At 42.2% G+C, this 16,473-nt stretch overlaps 1 protein-coding gene across 16 annotated transcripts in view; it reads right to left on the bottom strand.

The window, feature by feature from the left end:
• The window catches only part of DMD (dystrophin), a 1,046,004-nt gene that overhangs the window by 59,424 nt on the left and 970,107 nt on the right, over nt 1-16,473 (bottom strand). For all 16 annotated transcript variants that reach the window (XM_077171917.1, XM_077171927.1, XM_077171925.1 and 13 more), the window contains 2 exons: nt 10,651-10,725; nt 2,839-3,040 (listed from right to left, as the gene is read on the bottom strand). In XM_077171917.1, the coding sequence (XP_077028032.1) occupies nt 2,839-3,040; nt 10,651-10,725 (277 nt within the window). The remainder of the gene's footprint in view (nt 1-2,838; nt 3,041-10,650; nt 10,726-16,473) is intronic.

The following is a 16,473-nucleotide window of genomic DNA, read 5'->3' as shown; positions in this document are numbered from 1 at the left end:
AGGCACGAAAAAGCAGCCTCTGCCAGAAGTGTGCAGTGACAGAGACACTTGCAATATGTTCAGGTGAAAGATAAAGCCTGCCTAGAAATCATGGCAAGGCAGGCAGGCTGTACAGTTATGCCATAAACACCTTGGTGTGGTTTCCGAGCTCCTCCTGGCAGCGCTCAAAGCTCTCCCGTGCAGTGCCAAGGGGCTGGCACACTCCAACCAGCCCCTGCTGCCTGTCAGTCTCCCCTCCACGCTCACTCCTGCCTTGTAATGTGCCCACATTACTACTTCTGCTTTCTAATGCGACAGCGAGAACAACATCCTCCTCTGAGCTGCAGGCAACGCACTGACAAACCTTCACATCTTCCCTCACTCATCTGCTTTAACTCAATTTACTCCTAGTTGCTGGCTTCCCCCCCAGATTTGTGTTTCTGATAGCATTTTAAATATGTAACATCTATTGCAAACAAAGACATACACAAAACAGGAGGCTAAAGCCTAAACCCAACATTTCTGAAGCAGAGGCTTATCAACAGCTTTGAAGCATCACCTCATGTAGAGGCAGGCCGTGCTCATGCATCAGGCTGCACCACAGGTAAAGATGCATGTGGTCTTTTTAAACCTATGAAAGAGCTGAGGAGCCAGCAGTGCTCATTTACCCACACATCTCCCCTGCAAACCCTACAAAAGAAACCTGTGGACAAAGCCAAATTTAGAATTTGCAGCTTTTTATTAAAGAATCTTACGTGTTTCATCATGAATAAGAAGCATTTGTAGTTTACCTATGCTTTCCACACTCTGGTCCTTTCACTCCTCTCCCTCAAATCTTTTCCAAATTAATTATCATCTGTGCCCTGAGAAACTCCTCCTGATGAATACCAGACTCATGCAAATTATACAAGAGAAGAATATAGAATAATGATTGCTCTGCAAGGCAATTAAATTGAAACTTGTACGAATTATGAGTTGTTCAGTTCACTCTCCTCTCCTCCCAAGTCAAACCAATAATTTAGCAAGCTACTGCAAATGAGCATGAGTGACTGATCAATTAAAACAAATCCGAAATGTGCTGGATTTGCAGAGCTGTACCCATAATTAGATCAGTCATTGACTGTGAATTTGATTAATATCTTTACAAATGACAGTTTTCAATTATAAGAAAAGTAAAGATGCAGTACATTTAATTAAACATCTCTGGTAGCGTTGTGAACTTTGGTTGATCTCTGCCTATTAAGTTTACAATGAAAACTAAACACATGTAACCCCAAGGTCACCTCTCTTACCAGCGCAATTTAAACCTGAATTTTGGTAAAATAGCTACAAGCTTTCCTCACACATAAAACACCTCTGTGTTCCATTGTGCCCTGCAATATGCAGCTCCTCAGCACACCTAGGGAATTGCCTGGAGGCAGATAATTATAATTTCTAATGTTGTACTTGCAGCACAGTGCAACATAAAGAAAGCTAGACTGGACATGGCTAGTGGACATGCCACATCCAAACTGGACAGTTCAGCTTAGGAGCAGCCAGTGGAATGACCTTTAGTTCCCTCTCTGCTTCTTATGTGACTGATACAGATTAATATCCCTAACACATGTTTTGTTTTCACTAACTGGGAGTCCTCATCTATGTCTTATTTATGGTTCATGGTAACTAAGAAGTGGATCACTGCTCTGTGAAAGCCAAAGCAGATTAAACGAATAAAACCTGGCTCTTGAATGAATATAGCCCCATTCTCTAGTAGTGGTAAACTATAAGAAATATAATGTAATCTGGGTAATCCACAGGATACTGCAGCTGCTGAGGGGTTGTCACAAAAAACTGACTTATTGGAGGTGATCCTTCAGGAAGACATGATCTGTATAAATCTGTACTTTCTTTTTGCAGGTGATCACTAAAGCTTCACTGCTGTGACAAAGGGTGGATGGAAGAACAATGCTATGGCCCAGTAACAACAATATGGTTCAAAATGTCAATGGAAATAGAGTAGTTGTCCCATGACCTTCCAATTCTACAGGTAAATGTTTATTCTGCCACAGAAATGAGCATGTCTGGCTGGAAGTGGCTGATAAAAACCTTAAAAACACAAAACTGACTTTTTAAAGATTAAATTCTCCAAATACAAATATAATGGCTTATTCTAAAATGAGTGTACAAACATATGTTGGAATTTGCCTATGCATCATGAGCATTATCATTAATCCACTTAAAAGGAATACCCATAAATTTTCTTCAGGTATATTTAGTCTGTTGTGTTTATATTCATGGGTACACTTTTTAAAATTAAATTTTGAATTAAAGGTTTCTCAAATCTTACAACTACGGGTTGTGAGCACATTAGACAAGAGATGACCCTCTTCCATCTTTGAAAAAGAATGACAGATTGAAAGCCATAGAAAATTGACATATTTGAAAAGGCTTAACATCCAGAGGTACAGACAGGCAAGAGTTCATACAGTGTTCATTCTGTTGCTTCTTGATAATTCTCTTGAATTTCTTTATCAAAATAAATTAAAATGCCATGTAAAGTCATGACTACTGTGGACAGACATGCAGTCACAGAATTGGTCTGAACAAAAAAAAATCTGCTTAAAAAGTTGTTTTCCAGCTCTCTCATTACCTAGCTTAGTAAATCCAGGATTGTAAGCCTAACCAAGGGCTGTATTGATTCAGCTCAATGCAGCCATTAAACCATTAGGTTTATTAAACTTTCACTTCAACTACCCATTTTTCCAGCTCTAAGCCAACCATGCTATAATGAGGCAAACAGCTCAACACACCTTCCCCTTCCCTTTGTGCTACTGGGAAAGCTTCTGGAGCTTTCCCCTGTCCTGAGCCCCCCATACATACGTGTCATAGACATTCAGAAGCCAGTTGAGGCACATGTCCACGCAGAGGGGGACGTTGACCAGGTTATTGTGCTCTTGCTCCAGTCGATCGTAAATGGTGGTCAGGCAGTTAATGATCTGCAGAATGTCCATTGGCTGGTCATTTTGTTTGAGGTTGTGCTGGTCCAAGGCATCACAGGCAGCAGACAGACTCAGGAGATCCACTGTTGAAATAAAAAAAAAATACACAACCATAAAGACCAAAGAGAAACAGTGGTTGTATTACCCACACCCAAAAAGTAAATAGAGCACTGTACTTGGCTTATGTGCCTGGCCAGAGGATGTAAAATGTCCTCTGAAAGTCACATGCAAGACTGGTTTCAGAACTCCTACAGATGCACTGTTATTTAGTTGTGGCCTTAGAGACCAGTGTGTATCTGTTTCATTTTTAGCTGTAAAGTACTTATTATGCTCTTGGGTCCTATGGAAATATTACACAAATAGCTGTGCAAGTAAAAACTATGTATTTCATGCTTTATGTTCCTACAGATAGACAGGCTAATATTTGATTACTGCACTCACCAAATGTGCTCTCACCATAGCACAGGTCATCAGCTTTCCTGAGATGCACTGCCCATTTCTTAGAGAAGTCGAGCAATCTTAACCAAACCAAACTCCACAAAGAATATGCAAACAAATCAGAGCTGAACCATGATTAACCACTTTGTTACTTTTCCTCTAGTGAGGAGAGTGGAAAGAAGGTTCTGGAAACACTACATATCCTCTTTCAACATTTATTAATCAAATGTATCCATTTTAAATTCTGAAGAGCATTTATAATTATCAATATCTCTATGGCATTACAGAGTAACACATGTTTCAACTTATTGGTCAACATGCCACAGAGATTTTTGTCACAGGCATTTAAAATCATTTTTTTTTTCCAATTTAAGTCTGTTGAATCTTGAAATGCAAATGTCCAGGGCAAAACTGAACTTCCCTTTCTCAGCTCTTAACCTCTGCAAACTAACATCAGCAAGCAGCATCACACTTAGGGCACACAAAATCATGGGATGTTGGCTTACAAAGTAAAGCTGGAATAAGAACAAAAGAAATCAGAAAGATGAGATAGTTGATGATGATCTTCCGGCTGCCACAGGAAAACACTTCCTAACTCCTTGCAGTGAATTTCCAGGGTGTGAGCAATGGGGATGTTGAAGCCCAGATGCTGTTAATCCTGCTCACACTATGAGCAGTCACACAGTGCAGCACGATGTAATATGACCCAAGGCAGTAGCATCTGGTCCAAAATGAACTGGCCAAAATCATCCAGGAAATTCTTCACGAAACTAGAAAATGAACTGACTCAACTGCAAGACCAGTTTTTCTCTCACTGGAATAAAAAATGTGCTTTCTTCAGTTCTGGTGAGCAGCATCTCTTCATAATGTCAAAAAAAACCCTACATAATGAGCAGAAGCTAAATGCAGAACACCATATAGGAATTTTTTTAGAACTTGATCCTGTTTAAGGGCACATTTGGCAAATTCACACTTGAGTATCCTGTTTTACCCAGGATGAAACTGCCCCTTTGATGTCCTAGTGGGAGATGAGAAATACTTTAGCTGCCCTCAGGGCTGGTTTGCAATGCTGCTTGGACAGTACGCTGGGATTTTGCAATTGCCAAAAGAATTTCAAGAGTATACATTTCATTGGAAATCAATAGGGACTTCTGCTACTAAATCCCTTAAGCACTTCTGAAAATTTCATCCTCTGGGCCTAACATACCTGGTGTTAAGAGTGAATAAGGAAACTTTGGAATGCTATCCCTATTATTACACCAAGAAATTTGACTCCATGATTTTGTGCAGAGTTTTATTGGAATTTTCACTTTTTTTCACATTAGCATATAGACATTTATTAAAATAAAGTATTTTGGAATATTATGTTTAACCTTCTAGCATAAAAAATATAGCTATACTAAGGTCAGTGTTAAACCCTGCAAAAGCATCAGATCCGTTCCTGAGCATCTCAGAAAGATGTTTTTCTTCTAAGAATTCATTAGTCAAATTGAAAATAGAGCACAGCCCTCAAACACCTATAACTGAGCTTTTAGGCTGAACTCTCAGTTCCTTTGAGACTACGAATCAACGGTAATTAAATGAACCCCTCAGGCGTCTGAGTGGCAGCATAATTATATATGCAGCTACTGCTAAACATGGGTCATTCCACTTTGTGAAAGCTCTTCCATTAATAAACAGCATATTCTGAAAAGCTTTTCAGCCCACTCTTCATCAGCCTCCTGTCCTATCCCGAAGTTTGTAACACGCAATTATCTCCTAACAAGCAAAAAGCACTTGCCAACACGTCCTGCTTTAGGGAACCTCTTTTTGTGGGAAAAAGGAAGGCTCTGGCCTTCATCACATTAAGATCCTCCTTCATCTTTCCCATCAAGACTTTAGAAATGTGTGTGGGGGGTCCTCTCCCAGAACACAGAACTGCATATTTATTTCCTAAAAGCAGATACGAAGGCCCTGTGAATGATGGACTTGCACAAGACAATCAGATATGTATTGAAGAGCTGAGTATTTGGCACCCTGCAGTGATCTGAAAAGCTTTACTTTACACACCATTTTGTGCTTTGCACTTCTTGTGGGTTCTCTGCCACTCTTATACACTTTTCTATTTAAAATTCCAAAACTGACTCCAAAATCTGTGTGAGCAGTGGCTTCTAGCTTACTTTCAAGTCTAAATCACTTATATAAATATTTCTGTGGCCTCGAAGGCAATAGAGAAAAGGTTAGGATGTTTTTAACTAGACACTGCCAGATTGCAGGAAAAGTATAAAAGACAACATGGAATAAGTAACCAGTTGAAGGACAGAAGTGACAATTAATAGGCAGGAGAAAGTGCACTCTAGAGGTCACAAACTGAACTTAGGGAAAACCCAACATATGGCTGGTAATAAAAAGTATAAATGGTCCTCCCAGAATGCAAGATCATCCTCTCTGTAACCTTCTGCTGTTGGCTGACACATTAAAAATATATTTAATCTAGTCTGCATACAGTTAAAGGAAAAAAGACCCCTAGCAGAAGTTCTTGAATATTTTCTTTTGCTGCATTTCCAAGAAAAGTTTGTGAATACATCTCATTTTATTGATATGACGATGTCCTGATGTGGTTTGCACTTGAAGATCAGATCTTTAAAAGCAGCAAAATAAGAAAGTCATCATGCTTTGATGTGATTATCAAAGGAATCCATACATTTAAAAAACTTGGAGCAATAGTTACACCTGGCATGCTCACAACAATTTTGAAGGCTGAAATGATAAAGCCACATACTAAATAACACAACACATATGCATTTATTTTTTAAGGATTGCTATTTTCCATATAGGAAAATGGTTTATGTTTAATATCCTAGCATCTTTAGGTTTAATATCCTAGCATCTTAATACTCATTGGGCTGATTTATGAACTGAAAAGAACTAAAATATAAGTACAGCTCCCTTTTTAAAGTGTTTCTATTCCTAACACTGAGAAGTAGGCTGTACCTTTACTTCTGCAGGCCTTCTATAAAACACACATTTTTAGAGTACTCCTCAGTAGACAAAAATGCTGTTCTCTATGAAGTTTGCAGAAAAGAAGATCTATAGATATATATAGGCATATACGGATATATATATTTAAAAACTCCTGCAATTTTAAAACAGAAATTAAGAGTAAGAGCTGAAAGCAGCACCTACTGCAAGTGGGATTTTGGCTTTGCGTAGGAGCCCTGAAACCCAGCACTGTGCTCTAATTCTACTATTGCCAAAATGCAGAAAAATAATTTTGTAATGAGTTGAGGTTTTAAAAAAAACCTCATTGAACTGAGTTCACAAGCGACACTGAAATGATAGAATACACAAATACAATGATGGTGTCTCCAGGCAAAAATATTTGTAAGAACAAAGCGTGCTAACCAAATTCCTTAAATGCTTCTCCTTAGATACAAGTACGAAGAATGTGCTAGAGTAATCAGTGTAAGCGCCACTGCATGTCTCTGAGAGCATCAATTCTCTGAGAATTTACCTAAATGTAACCTCAAGAGATGAACTGACTTCAGTTTCTCAGCTGGACAGGGGAGGGAAAATAGACAGAAAAGCTCATGGGTCAAAATAAGGACAGGGAGAGATCACTGACGAGTTACTGTCACAGGCAAAACAGACCCGACTCGGGAGAATCAACTGAATTCATCACCAATCAAATCAGAGGAGGATAATGAGTAATAAATTGCAAATCTTAAAACACATCCCCCAATTCCTCCTTTCTTCCCAGGGTCAGCTTCACTCCCAAATTCTCTACCTCCTCCCCTGCAGCAGCAGCAGGGGAATGGGGGTTGCAGTCAATTCATCACATGTTGTTTCTGCTGCTGCTTTCTCCTCAGTGGGAGGATTCCTCACACTCTTCCCCTGCTCCACTGTGCAGTCTCCCACGGGAGACAGTCCTCTACAAACGGCTCCAACGCAAGTTCTTCCCACTGGCTGCAGTTCTTCACAAACTGCTCCTAGTGAATCCCTCCCACAGGATTCAGTCCTTGGGGAACAAAAAGTGCTGCCAGCAAACCTGCTCCAGGGTGGGCTCCTCACCCAGAGTTCACAATTCCTGCCATGAGCCTGCTCCAGCACGGGTTTCACATTGGTCACAGCTTCATTCAGGCACCCACCTGCTCTGGCACGGGGTTCTCCACAGGCTGCAGGTGGGTATTTGCTCCACTGGGGAGCTCTACAGGCAGCAGGGGCACACCATGGTCTTCTCCACATGCTGCAGAGGAATCTCAGCTCTGGCACTTGGAGCATCTCCTCCCCCTCCTTCTGCACTAACCCTGGTGTCTGCAGAGTTGTTTCTCTCACGGATTTCCCCTCCTCTTTCCCAGACGCTGTTGTGCAGCAGATTTTCTCCCACACCCTTCCCAACTACACTATCCCACAGGCACTACTATCACTGCCACTGATGGGCTTGGCCTTGGCCAGCAGCAGGTCTGTTTTGGAGGTGGCTGGCATTGGCTCTGTCAGACATGGGGTACATTTCTAGCAGCTTCTTAGAGAAACCACCCCTGGAAACACCCACTACCACAACCTGGCCACAAAACCCCAATGTAAAAGTCCAAGATGAGTCCAGAATTATTTAATGGTAGGAATCAGTTACTGAAAAACACCTGAAGGACCACAGAGTCACAGCCAGCACACGTTTTTGAGGGGAAAGTCCTGCTCAACAAATTTAATTTCCTTTTCACAGATTCACACAGAATCACAAAATAGGTTGGAAGAGACCTCAAAGATCATCAAGTCCAACCCATGCCCTAACACCTCAACTAAACCATGGCACCGAGTGCCACATCCAGTCTTTTTTTTAAACACATCCAGGGATGGTGACTCCACCACATCCCCAGGCAGACCACTCCAGTACTTTATGCCATAGTAACCCAGCTAGTTGACCAAAGGAAGCCAGTTTATGGGATCTTTCTGGACCAAATGTCCAGCCCCCCGCTGGAAAAACACACCATGTGATGGGTGAGCAGCTGACTCACAGATGGGGCACAAAGGGTTCAGTGAATGGGGGGACATCAGAGTGGGGAGCTCCACAGGGCTCCATCCTCGGCCCTGTGCTCTTCCATCTTCATGAAGGACTTGAACACCAGACTGGAAGGGACACTGAGCAAGTTTGCAGGTGATACAGAACTGGGAGGAGCTGCTGACTCCCTCAAAGGCAGGGAGGGCCTGCAGAGAGACCTTGACAGATGAGAGGCCAGGGCAGTCACCAACCGTGTGAAATTCAACAAGGGAAAATCCTGGATTCTGCACCTGGGATGGGGCAACCCTGGCTGTACAGACAGACTGGGGAATGAGAGGCTGGAAGGCAGCACCAGGGAAAGGGACCTGGAGTTCCTGGCTGATGGAAAGTTGGATGTGAGCCAGCAGGGCCCTGGCAGCCAGGAGGGACATCCCTGTCCTGGGGGCATCAGGGACAGCATGGCCAGCTGGGCAAGGGAGGGGATTGTCCTGCTCTGCTCTGGGAGGCCTCACCTCGAGTGCTGGGGGCAGTTTTGGGTGCCACAATACAAAAAAGAGCTGTTAAAGAACATTCAAAGGAGGGCAACGATGATGGTGAAGCCGTGGGAGGAGGGGCTGAAGTCGCTGGGTTCAGCCTGGAGAAGACTGAGGGGAGGCCTCACTGCAGTTACAACTTCCCTGTCAGGGAAAGACAAAGGGCAGGCACTGATCTCTGCTCTGTGACCAGTGACAGGACCCAGGGGAATAGTCTGAAGCTGTGTCAGGGGTGGTTTAGTCTGGATATTGGAAAAAGATTCTACACCCAGAGGGTGGCTGGGCACTGGAACAGGCTCTCCAGGGGAAGTGGTCACAGCACCAAGCCTGACAGAGCTCAAGAAGTGTCTGGACAGTGCCCTCAGGCACATGGTGTGACTGCTGGGGCATCCTGCCAGGAGCTGGAGTTGGATCATACTTGTGAGTTCCCTCCAACTCAGAATATTCTATGATTCTAATACAGATAAAATGGGATGCAAAGTTTTGCACTTTCAGTCATAAAAACCTGTTACAAGTTACACTTATGCACTGCCAGTTAGTTACTTCCAAAAATTGTTTCCTTCAGTGCTGCAGTGATTATGAATACTTCTCACTGCATATCACTCCAGTTTCTTTATACCACATTTCCACAGTGAGTGTGGCAGAAGTGCTGTACCATGGAAAGATGTTTATATTTCTAATCATAAGTCCTTCTTTGTCACTGAATTCATGTTGAAATCTTTCATTATGTTACAAGACTTCTCACTTATTGTTTATTTTTTCCTTTTTTTCCCCCTATTTTTTATACATTCAGACATCAAGTCTGCACACTTTAGCAGAATTCACCCATGCTTATAAGCCTAAAAGTAAACATGCTCAAAAATACCGAGGTTTGACACAGTTCCAGAAAGCATGTGAGCACAAATCCAACTTGAGATAAATCAACAGTTGAGACATTTGCAACTGTGTCAGAAATTTAACCCTGTAATTAAATGCCAAACAGTGAATGTTAAAATATTTTAATAATCCTCCCAATTGGACTGCCTAATAAACTGCTTGCTTTGGCAACTGACTGGCCTATCAAGAAAACTCTCAGCGAATTATTTGGCTATCAGGTTACAATAAGCTGAAAAGGAAATGTAATTCTAGTGAAAAGTAGAATAATATACAGCAGTTGGGAGAATTAAAATGTTCGAACATGCACATCACTAATGTAACAGCTGATGAGAGACTTTTCAACACAACTGAAAGCTGGGGAAAAAATGAAGCTAAATGTTTATTGAGATGATCTCATTTAAAGGCAATAACCCCTCAGGGTTCAAGATTTAACTTAACAAACCATTAGCAACTTCAGCTCTGAAGCATTATTTCAGCTGAGCTCTCACTGCTCCCAACACACCACAACTGTGTTTCTTTCAGCTGCAAAGCTGTGGCATGGCACAGTGAGTGACATGGCACAGTGACATGGCACAGTGAAAATACCTGGCTAAAGAGTGTAAAGACAAGAAATATGTATGGTATGTTCAGTTCTATTCCTGAACTGCTGCTCTGCCTTACAAGGCACAGACCTGCAGACCACCCAGCACTCTGGCTTTGGAATGACCATGCAAACCGGTGGCAGCAGGAGGCCCTTCAGGTGAGAGGTCTCCATGTACCAGGCAGAGCTGGGGGTACGTGTGGGAGTGTTTTTCTACCTCTGCTATCTGTGAATAAACTTGTTGGTGATGGAGCCTTCCTGGCAGAGGGTGAGGCACAGGCAGGTACTTACAGCACAGGGCTTTCTGCAGCCTGCGGAGTTTCATGGCAGTCCTGTACGCCGAGAACCTGACGTTGTTCAGGTCAGCTGTAGGGAGGCAAGATCAGAACAAAAGATCAGCTTCACATACCAGAAATAACCAGACTCATGAATACGTTGTTATGTTGAACTACAAGACTATACCTGTTGGTTAAAAGAGCAGAGGTGGAAAAAAAAAATTGTTAGAAATTTCACTGAGTTAAAGACCTCAAATCTTGACAACCAACCATCCAAAAAACCCCACTAAGTCCTAAAGTGTTACTTCCTTTTGTTCAAAGCCACTGAACTAAAAAAAACTTGAAAGGACAACATCAGTGACTGCAGCAGTGTGTCTGGAAATACTGCAGCGCTTTTCACACCGAAGGCACTCTGAGGGAGATAAGCCCCTGAAACTCTTCCTTGCTCACCTTGTGCACCAGCCAGGCTGTGTGCAGGCAGCCCCAAGGGAAAACTTATGCCCAGGAAAAAACAAGTGACTCTCAGCTACTGCTAAAACAGAAAACTTATTAAAAATATCCAATTAAACTTCTGTGCTTTCCACCTAAGCAGGCCCCAGCCATGCCCAAAGATGTAGAGCCTTTCTGGAGAGAAGCCAGCTCACCCAGACAGGTGAGTTTCCAGGTCCCCACCTGCAAAATGGCAGGGAGCCAGTGGCTCTGGCAGCGTGACAGGGAATGGCACCCAGGTGGGGAGACACTGTCTGGCTCAACTTTTGCTAAGCTGTCCTCATACATTTAACAAAATAAGGAGATCAGCACAAGTCCTCACTGAATACTTTAACCATGGCTTGCAAAACCTCCTGGCCACCGTGGGGACAAAGACACACCAGAGCAGAGCACAGAAGCTGGTCGCAGGGGCACTGCCAGCAGCTGCACTGGGAACTGAGGAGTGGCAGGGGACACACTCGTACACTACAGGGCAGCCACCCACCACTGAACAACAGTGCACGCTCTTGGCCCTGCCACCTACCCAACTAATTCCTGGGCACACACACTCCTGTGCAGCCTAAGGATCACTCCCAAGAGATTACTTGGCATATTGCAACTTAAGGGTTTTCCAGAACAGAAACACACTGCTTGTGCCAGCCAGTTTCAGCACCTGACAACACTGCTGAATGCATTTCATTTACTGGTGAAACCCACGGAGCCTAAGGAATTACTGATGGGAAAGTGTTTAGAAAATGTAAACAACAATGTAAATATAAAAAGAACATTAGAGGTAAAAATGCAGTGGCTCAAAATAAAGGTCCCTTTAGCTCAATAAGCTTCCTCTAACCTGACAGACTCTTAGAGAAAGAATATGATGAAAAACAGGGATAGACAAAACATTTCCTTGTTGGCATATGAGCTAAGGTGCTGTAAAGCTGTTTGAAATGTGGTAGCTTGGGTATAACTATCCCAACATCATTTATAATGCTGTACAGGTATAGGTAGCAGAGGGAATATAGTCTCAATTACATTAATTTTAATTAAGCTGTTCTGAATGAATAATATGAGGCATGATAATTCAGTAGTTTTGAATACCTTAATAAAAGCTGTGGAACATTTCTGAAACATGTCTTAGAGCAGAAAAGGAAGTTTCAGCTTTGTATATAATTTATTTTTCTTTGCACAGTTGCATACACCTTTTTAATGGGCACTTCTATGTATTGTTCCTGCCAGCTCTGTCTCTCATCATCATCCTGACAGGCCCTTTATGTGGTGTAGAATACATTGAGTTAAATAAAGAGACTTAATTTGTCTTAAATGGAAATTAATAAAGCAGTCTCTCACAAACACACCATGAATTCAATTACATTTTGTACCCTTGCTGCAAATCTGTATTTGTATTCTGTAAAAGAATATTATGGCTAGCATTTGACAAAACGAAGAAGCCTTTCTTAAATTCTCCCTGAGTGTTCTGAAAGAAGCATATCTATTTATCACTTACATTTTCAGAAATGTGAGTAAATATGTATGCATATTTCAGGCCTCGATCAAGGCAGAAAATACAATCCATGCAGACATTTAATCCTGGAAGTGCCACAGTTTACATCTATTTTCCTGTATATGTAATACACACTGAATTTATCATCACCCTTAACAACACTGCTGCCAAGAAGCATCTGCTCTAAATGATGAAGCAGCAATGCCAGGTGCTCATTTTGGAGCCCTGATCTCAGGTTTTGGAAAAGCAGCAGCACCACTGCTCATTTGGCTCTGCAAGCCAAGGCTGAGCCATCACACTGCCACGGCCACCGCAACCGTCACTGCTGTCACCAGGATTAGCCTGCACCCAGATACTGTCCCTGGGCCAACTGCTCACCTCTGTCTTCCTTATGCCACCATCTCCACACTTCTGATGGACAGCTGTCTCACCAAATGGTGACAGTCACTTAAGATCACTGGATCTTAGTGATTTCACTCTTCCTCTCCCTGTGCCTATGAAACTGTCAGTGGTGCCTCTCCTCCCCTGGGGCTACGGCTGGAACAAACGTGTTGTGTGGCTCAGGACAGCAACAGAAGGAGCCCAGGCCCCTCCTAACTGGGTTCAAAACATTTGGCTTGCTGCATGAGACCCCATTTAAATGAACCACAGAACTCAAGACTGCCAGGGAATGAGTCTTGGCCCAGGGCTGGGGAGTGCTGCACGTAAAGCCACCCCTGACATGGAGTGGGGGGACCTCGAGTGAGGAGCACAGACACACGGCCAGCTCACACCCCAGCTGATCCTGCTGGGAACAGGCCAAGGAGGGAGGAAAGGGGCTCAAGCAGCAGCAACCTTCCAGAAGCCTATGGGAACACCAGTAATTCTTACCTCCCTGTTTTGGGAAATTGTTTTTGCTTTTTTCCTTCCTGGATCCTAACGGAAAAAAAAAAATGTTGCTTTCTCCCCCCCGACACAGCCCACTGAAAGAATTAGAACCCATTAAGCCCTGCTTCCAAAGCTTTTATCATTTCAGAGCAGGTTGAGGAGTTCAGTGCACCAACAAGTATTCCTCCAGCCCTTTCCTCCCACTCCTAGAAAGTATGTACCACCTCATCCTCTGAACCAAGTGGTCAGAGGGCTGGAAAGCTCTTGCTGTATAGTGAAACTTTTTCAAGTTGTCAACAATACTCCCTCTTCTTGCTCAGAAAGCAACTTTCAAGCTGTAAACAATGTAAATGCCCAAGAGCATAATCTGTTTAAGGTCTGAAACGATGAAGTGAAGAGGTCACTTGGCCCCTGGAAAGGAACCAACAAAAGAAAGGACCATGAGGGAGTATTTGGTGACATATTTACATCTCAGAGCAAAGAGAAATCATGACTTTCCCACCACTCAGCCATGGACGACCCCTCTGTTCAAGTGAATATATGTCTTTCTCTCTCTAATAACAAGATAACAGTGAACAAGAATCAGTGCTTTTATTACAAATGCAGCTCTAATGAAGGGTACTTCAGCTCAGAGTGCTGATAGGAGTAACTCAAATCAGAAATACTGTGGAAAGATAAGATAATTAAATCCTAACATTTTCTGCATAATTCTGCATGCTGAGAGAAATCTCAAAACATAAGGGCTATGTTTTATTTCTACAGTATTCTAGAAATACCTGCAATTACATGCAGTAGATCCTTTTGCTAGTGCATAATCAAGCAAAAAAACCCACTCATCTGAGAAGTGGTCAGTGATTCAAACCACCTGCTGGAATGTCTCACTGACTAATGACACAGATCCGTAGTCAAATAAAATCTTGCAATTTGGGTTTTTTTTTTTAAATCCTCTCTTGCTAAATTCTGGATTTTACACTGGGATATGAGTACTATATTAAGAGGGAAAACATATTCTCGTATTCTGGAGCTTTTACTGCCTAAAATAGCTTATAAAATAACTAAAAGCAATACAAAAACTAAAATCAGTAAGTTTTCTAAAATAGCCTATTTAAGAACAGGTTTAACACCTACCATGAGGGGGTATTTGTTTTTACTGTTAAGGAGTCACATCTGTAAGTCAGACAACAGGATTTAAATAAGTCCCTCCTAGAGCTGCTGCATCTGCTGAGAGTGCTGAGTGACTGGGAGTGACGATTTCTATTTGAATTTCTATTTCTATTTTCCTATTTGAATTTCGATTTCTATTTGAATTTCTATTTCTATCCTGCATGACAGAGTCATCCCACTGTGTTTAAAAGCACTGGGGTGGGCCAGGCTACTTCCCACCAAAGGCTGTTCATGCCATTTATCTCTCTCCCAATGTAATCTGAAGGCATCTCATAAACTCCTTTTACCAGGAAACTGCCTTTCTTCCTTTCTTTTAAAAGGTGTTTCTTGTTTATATTATTGTGAATATTATTATAATTGCTTTTTTAGTTAATGAGGACAAAACACACACCCTTCCCTTGGTCCTATGGACAGCAATTATCTCAGTGTCTGGACATCATCTAAGTGAAATGAGCAGCTTACATGCTTCAGGTGGTATTAACCTCAAATTAACAACTTAACTCTTTTAAAGAGTTAAGATGTCATCAGGTCAAATCCTCATCTTCATTTTAAAAGATTTACAGGGTTCTGAGGGTATTTAATCTCAAGTGCAAGGACAGAGAATGTGAACCTGTAGTGATATACCCAGAAACCTGAATGCCTTACTCAGCCACAGCTTGTGTCATGCTCATAGACTGCTCATAAATACACTGCCTGGGGATAACCTATTTTGGGAATTACAATGCCTTCCTGACAGATGTTAAAAACTCTATACTGGACAGCCCTGAATAGACAGCAATTCCTCTACAGCCACTGAATTTTCCATGTCTCATCAGACATCAGCAGCACTCTTGCCTTTCCAAGAAGGTTCAGCTCACATTGTTTCAATACAGCTGATATTCTCTGTCTGGCTGGTGAGAATGCTGGGTTTCCTCCTGCTGCCCAAAACTTGTAAATTATTCTTGTAATGGTGCCCTACAGTGACATATATTGCCTCTTCTGGAATTGCAGCTTTAAAATGCAAATGACACAAATGCACAAAGGAAAGAAATTAATCAAGTAACACTGCTTAATATCAGCTGAGTCTCAGCCATTGACTTTTATTATAACAATAACTAATGCTATCATCTACACTATTTTGGTAATAAATAACAGTAAACTGTTATTTCATGTACAGCTTAACCACTCTTCACGTTGTACTAGGCCTGTCCACCTGAGTGAAAAGCCAACAGTGTCTCTGCAAATTAACAAGTGGGAGGTACCCAGGGCACCACAATACTACTGACTGCATCTAGACCCAGTGGCTGAACACCACAGCATGTGCCAGCATCCCTGTCATCAGACCAGATGACATGACCTTTGGGAGTTTTAGAATGGAGTGTCTTTTCTACAGCCTGCAAACACAAAAATGCAAGAAAGGATTTGATGTACACCTGGTTCATCCCATTATGGGATTGAGACATGAGTGGAGTTTGTGGTCAGACAGTTCAGAAACCTTTTATGTGCTCTGGTGAGAAGCAATCATAGAAGAAGACAATCCTAAAATAAATAAGCTACAAAGAACTTCAGAAAATAATAATAAAAGGTGTCCATTTGCAAACAAAGAGTGCAGTTACCTTAAGCCAAATGTCCCCATGCTGGCAATATTCTGTAACAGAACAGCCCTTCATTCTCTCTAGAAGAGCCTCCTTGATGCTAATACACCTGTGCTTTCATTTTCAAGGGATGCCAGGTTAACTGCTACCCCTAAGTTCTACCTCTCTGCCACAGTTATGTTTACTGTCTGTTAGGTGTGTGCTGCACAGGGCTCAATCACACAGAAAGATGGCTTCCTCTACACTAACTACTGGCCAAGGCTGA

The sequence above is a fragment of the Agelaius phoeniceus genome, chromosome 2, assembly GCF_051311805.1.
Source record: "Agelaius phoeniceus isolate bAgePho1 chromosome 2, bAgePho1.hap1, whole genome shotgun sequence".
NCBI classification, from domain to species: Eukaryota; Metazoa; Chordata; class Aves; order Passeriformes; family Icteridae; genus Agelaius; species Agelaius phoeniceus.
This window is presented reverse-complemented; position numbering and strand designations above follow the sequence as displayed.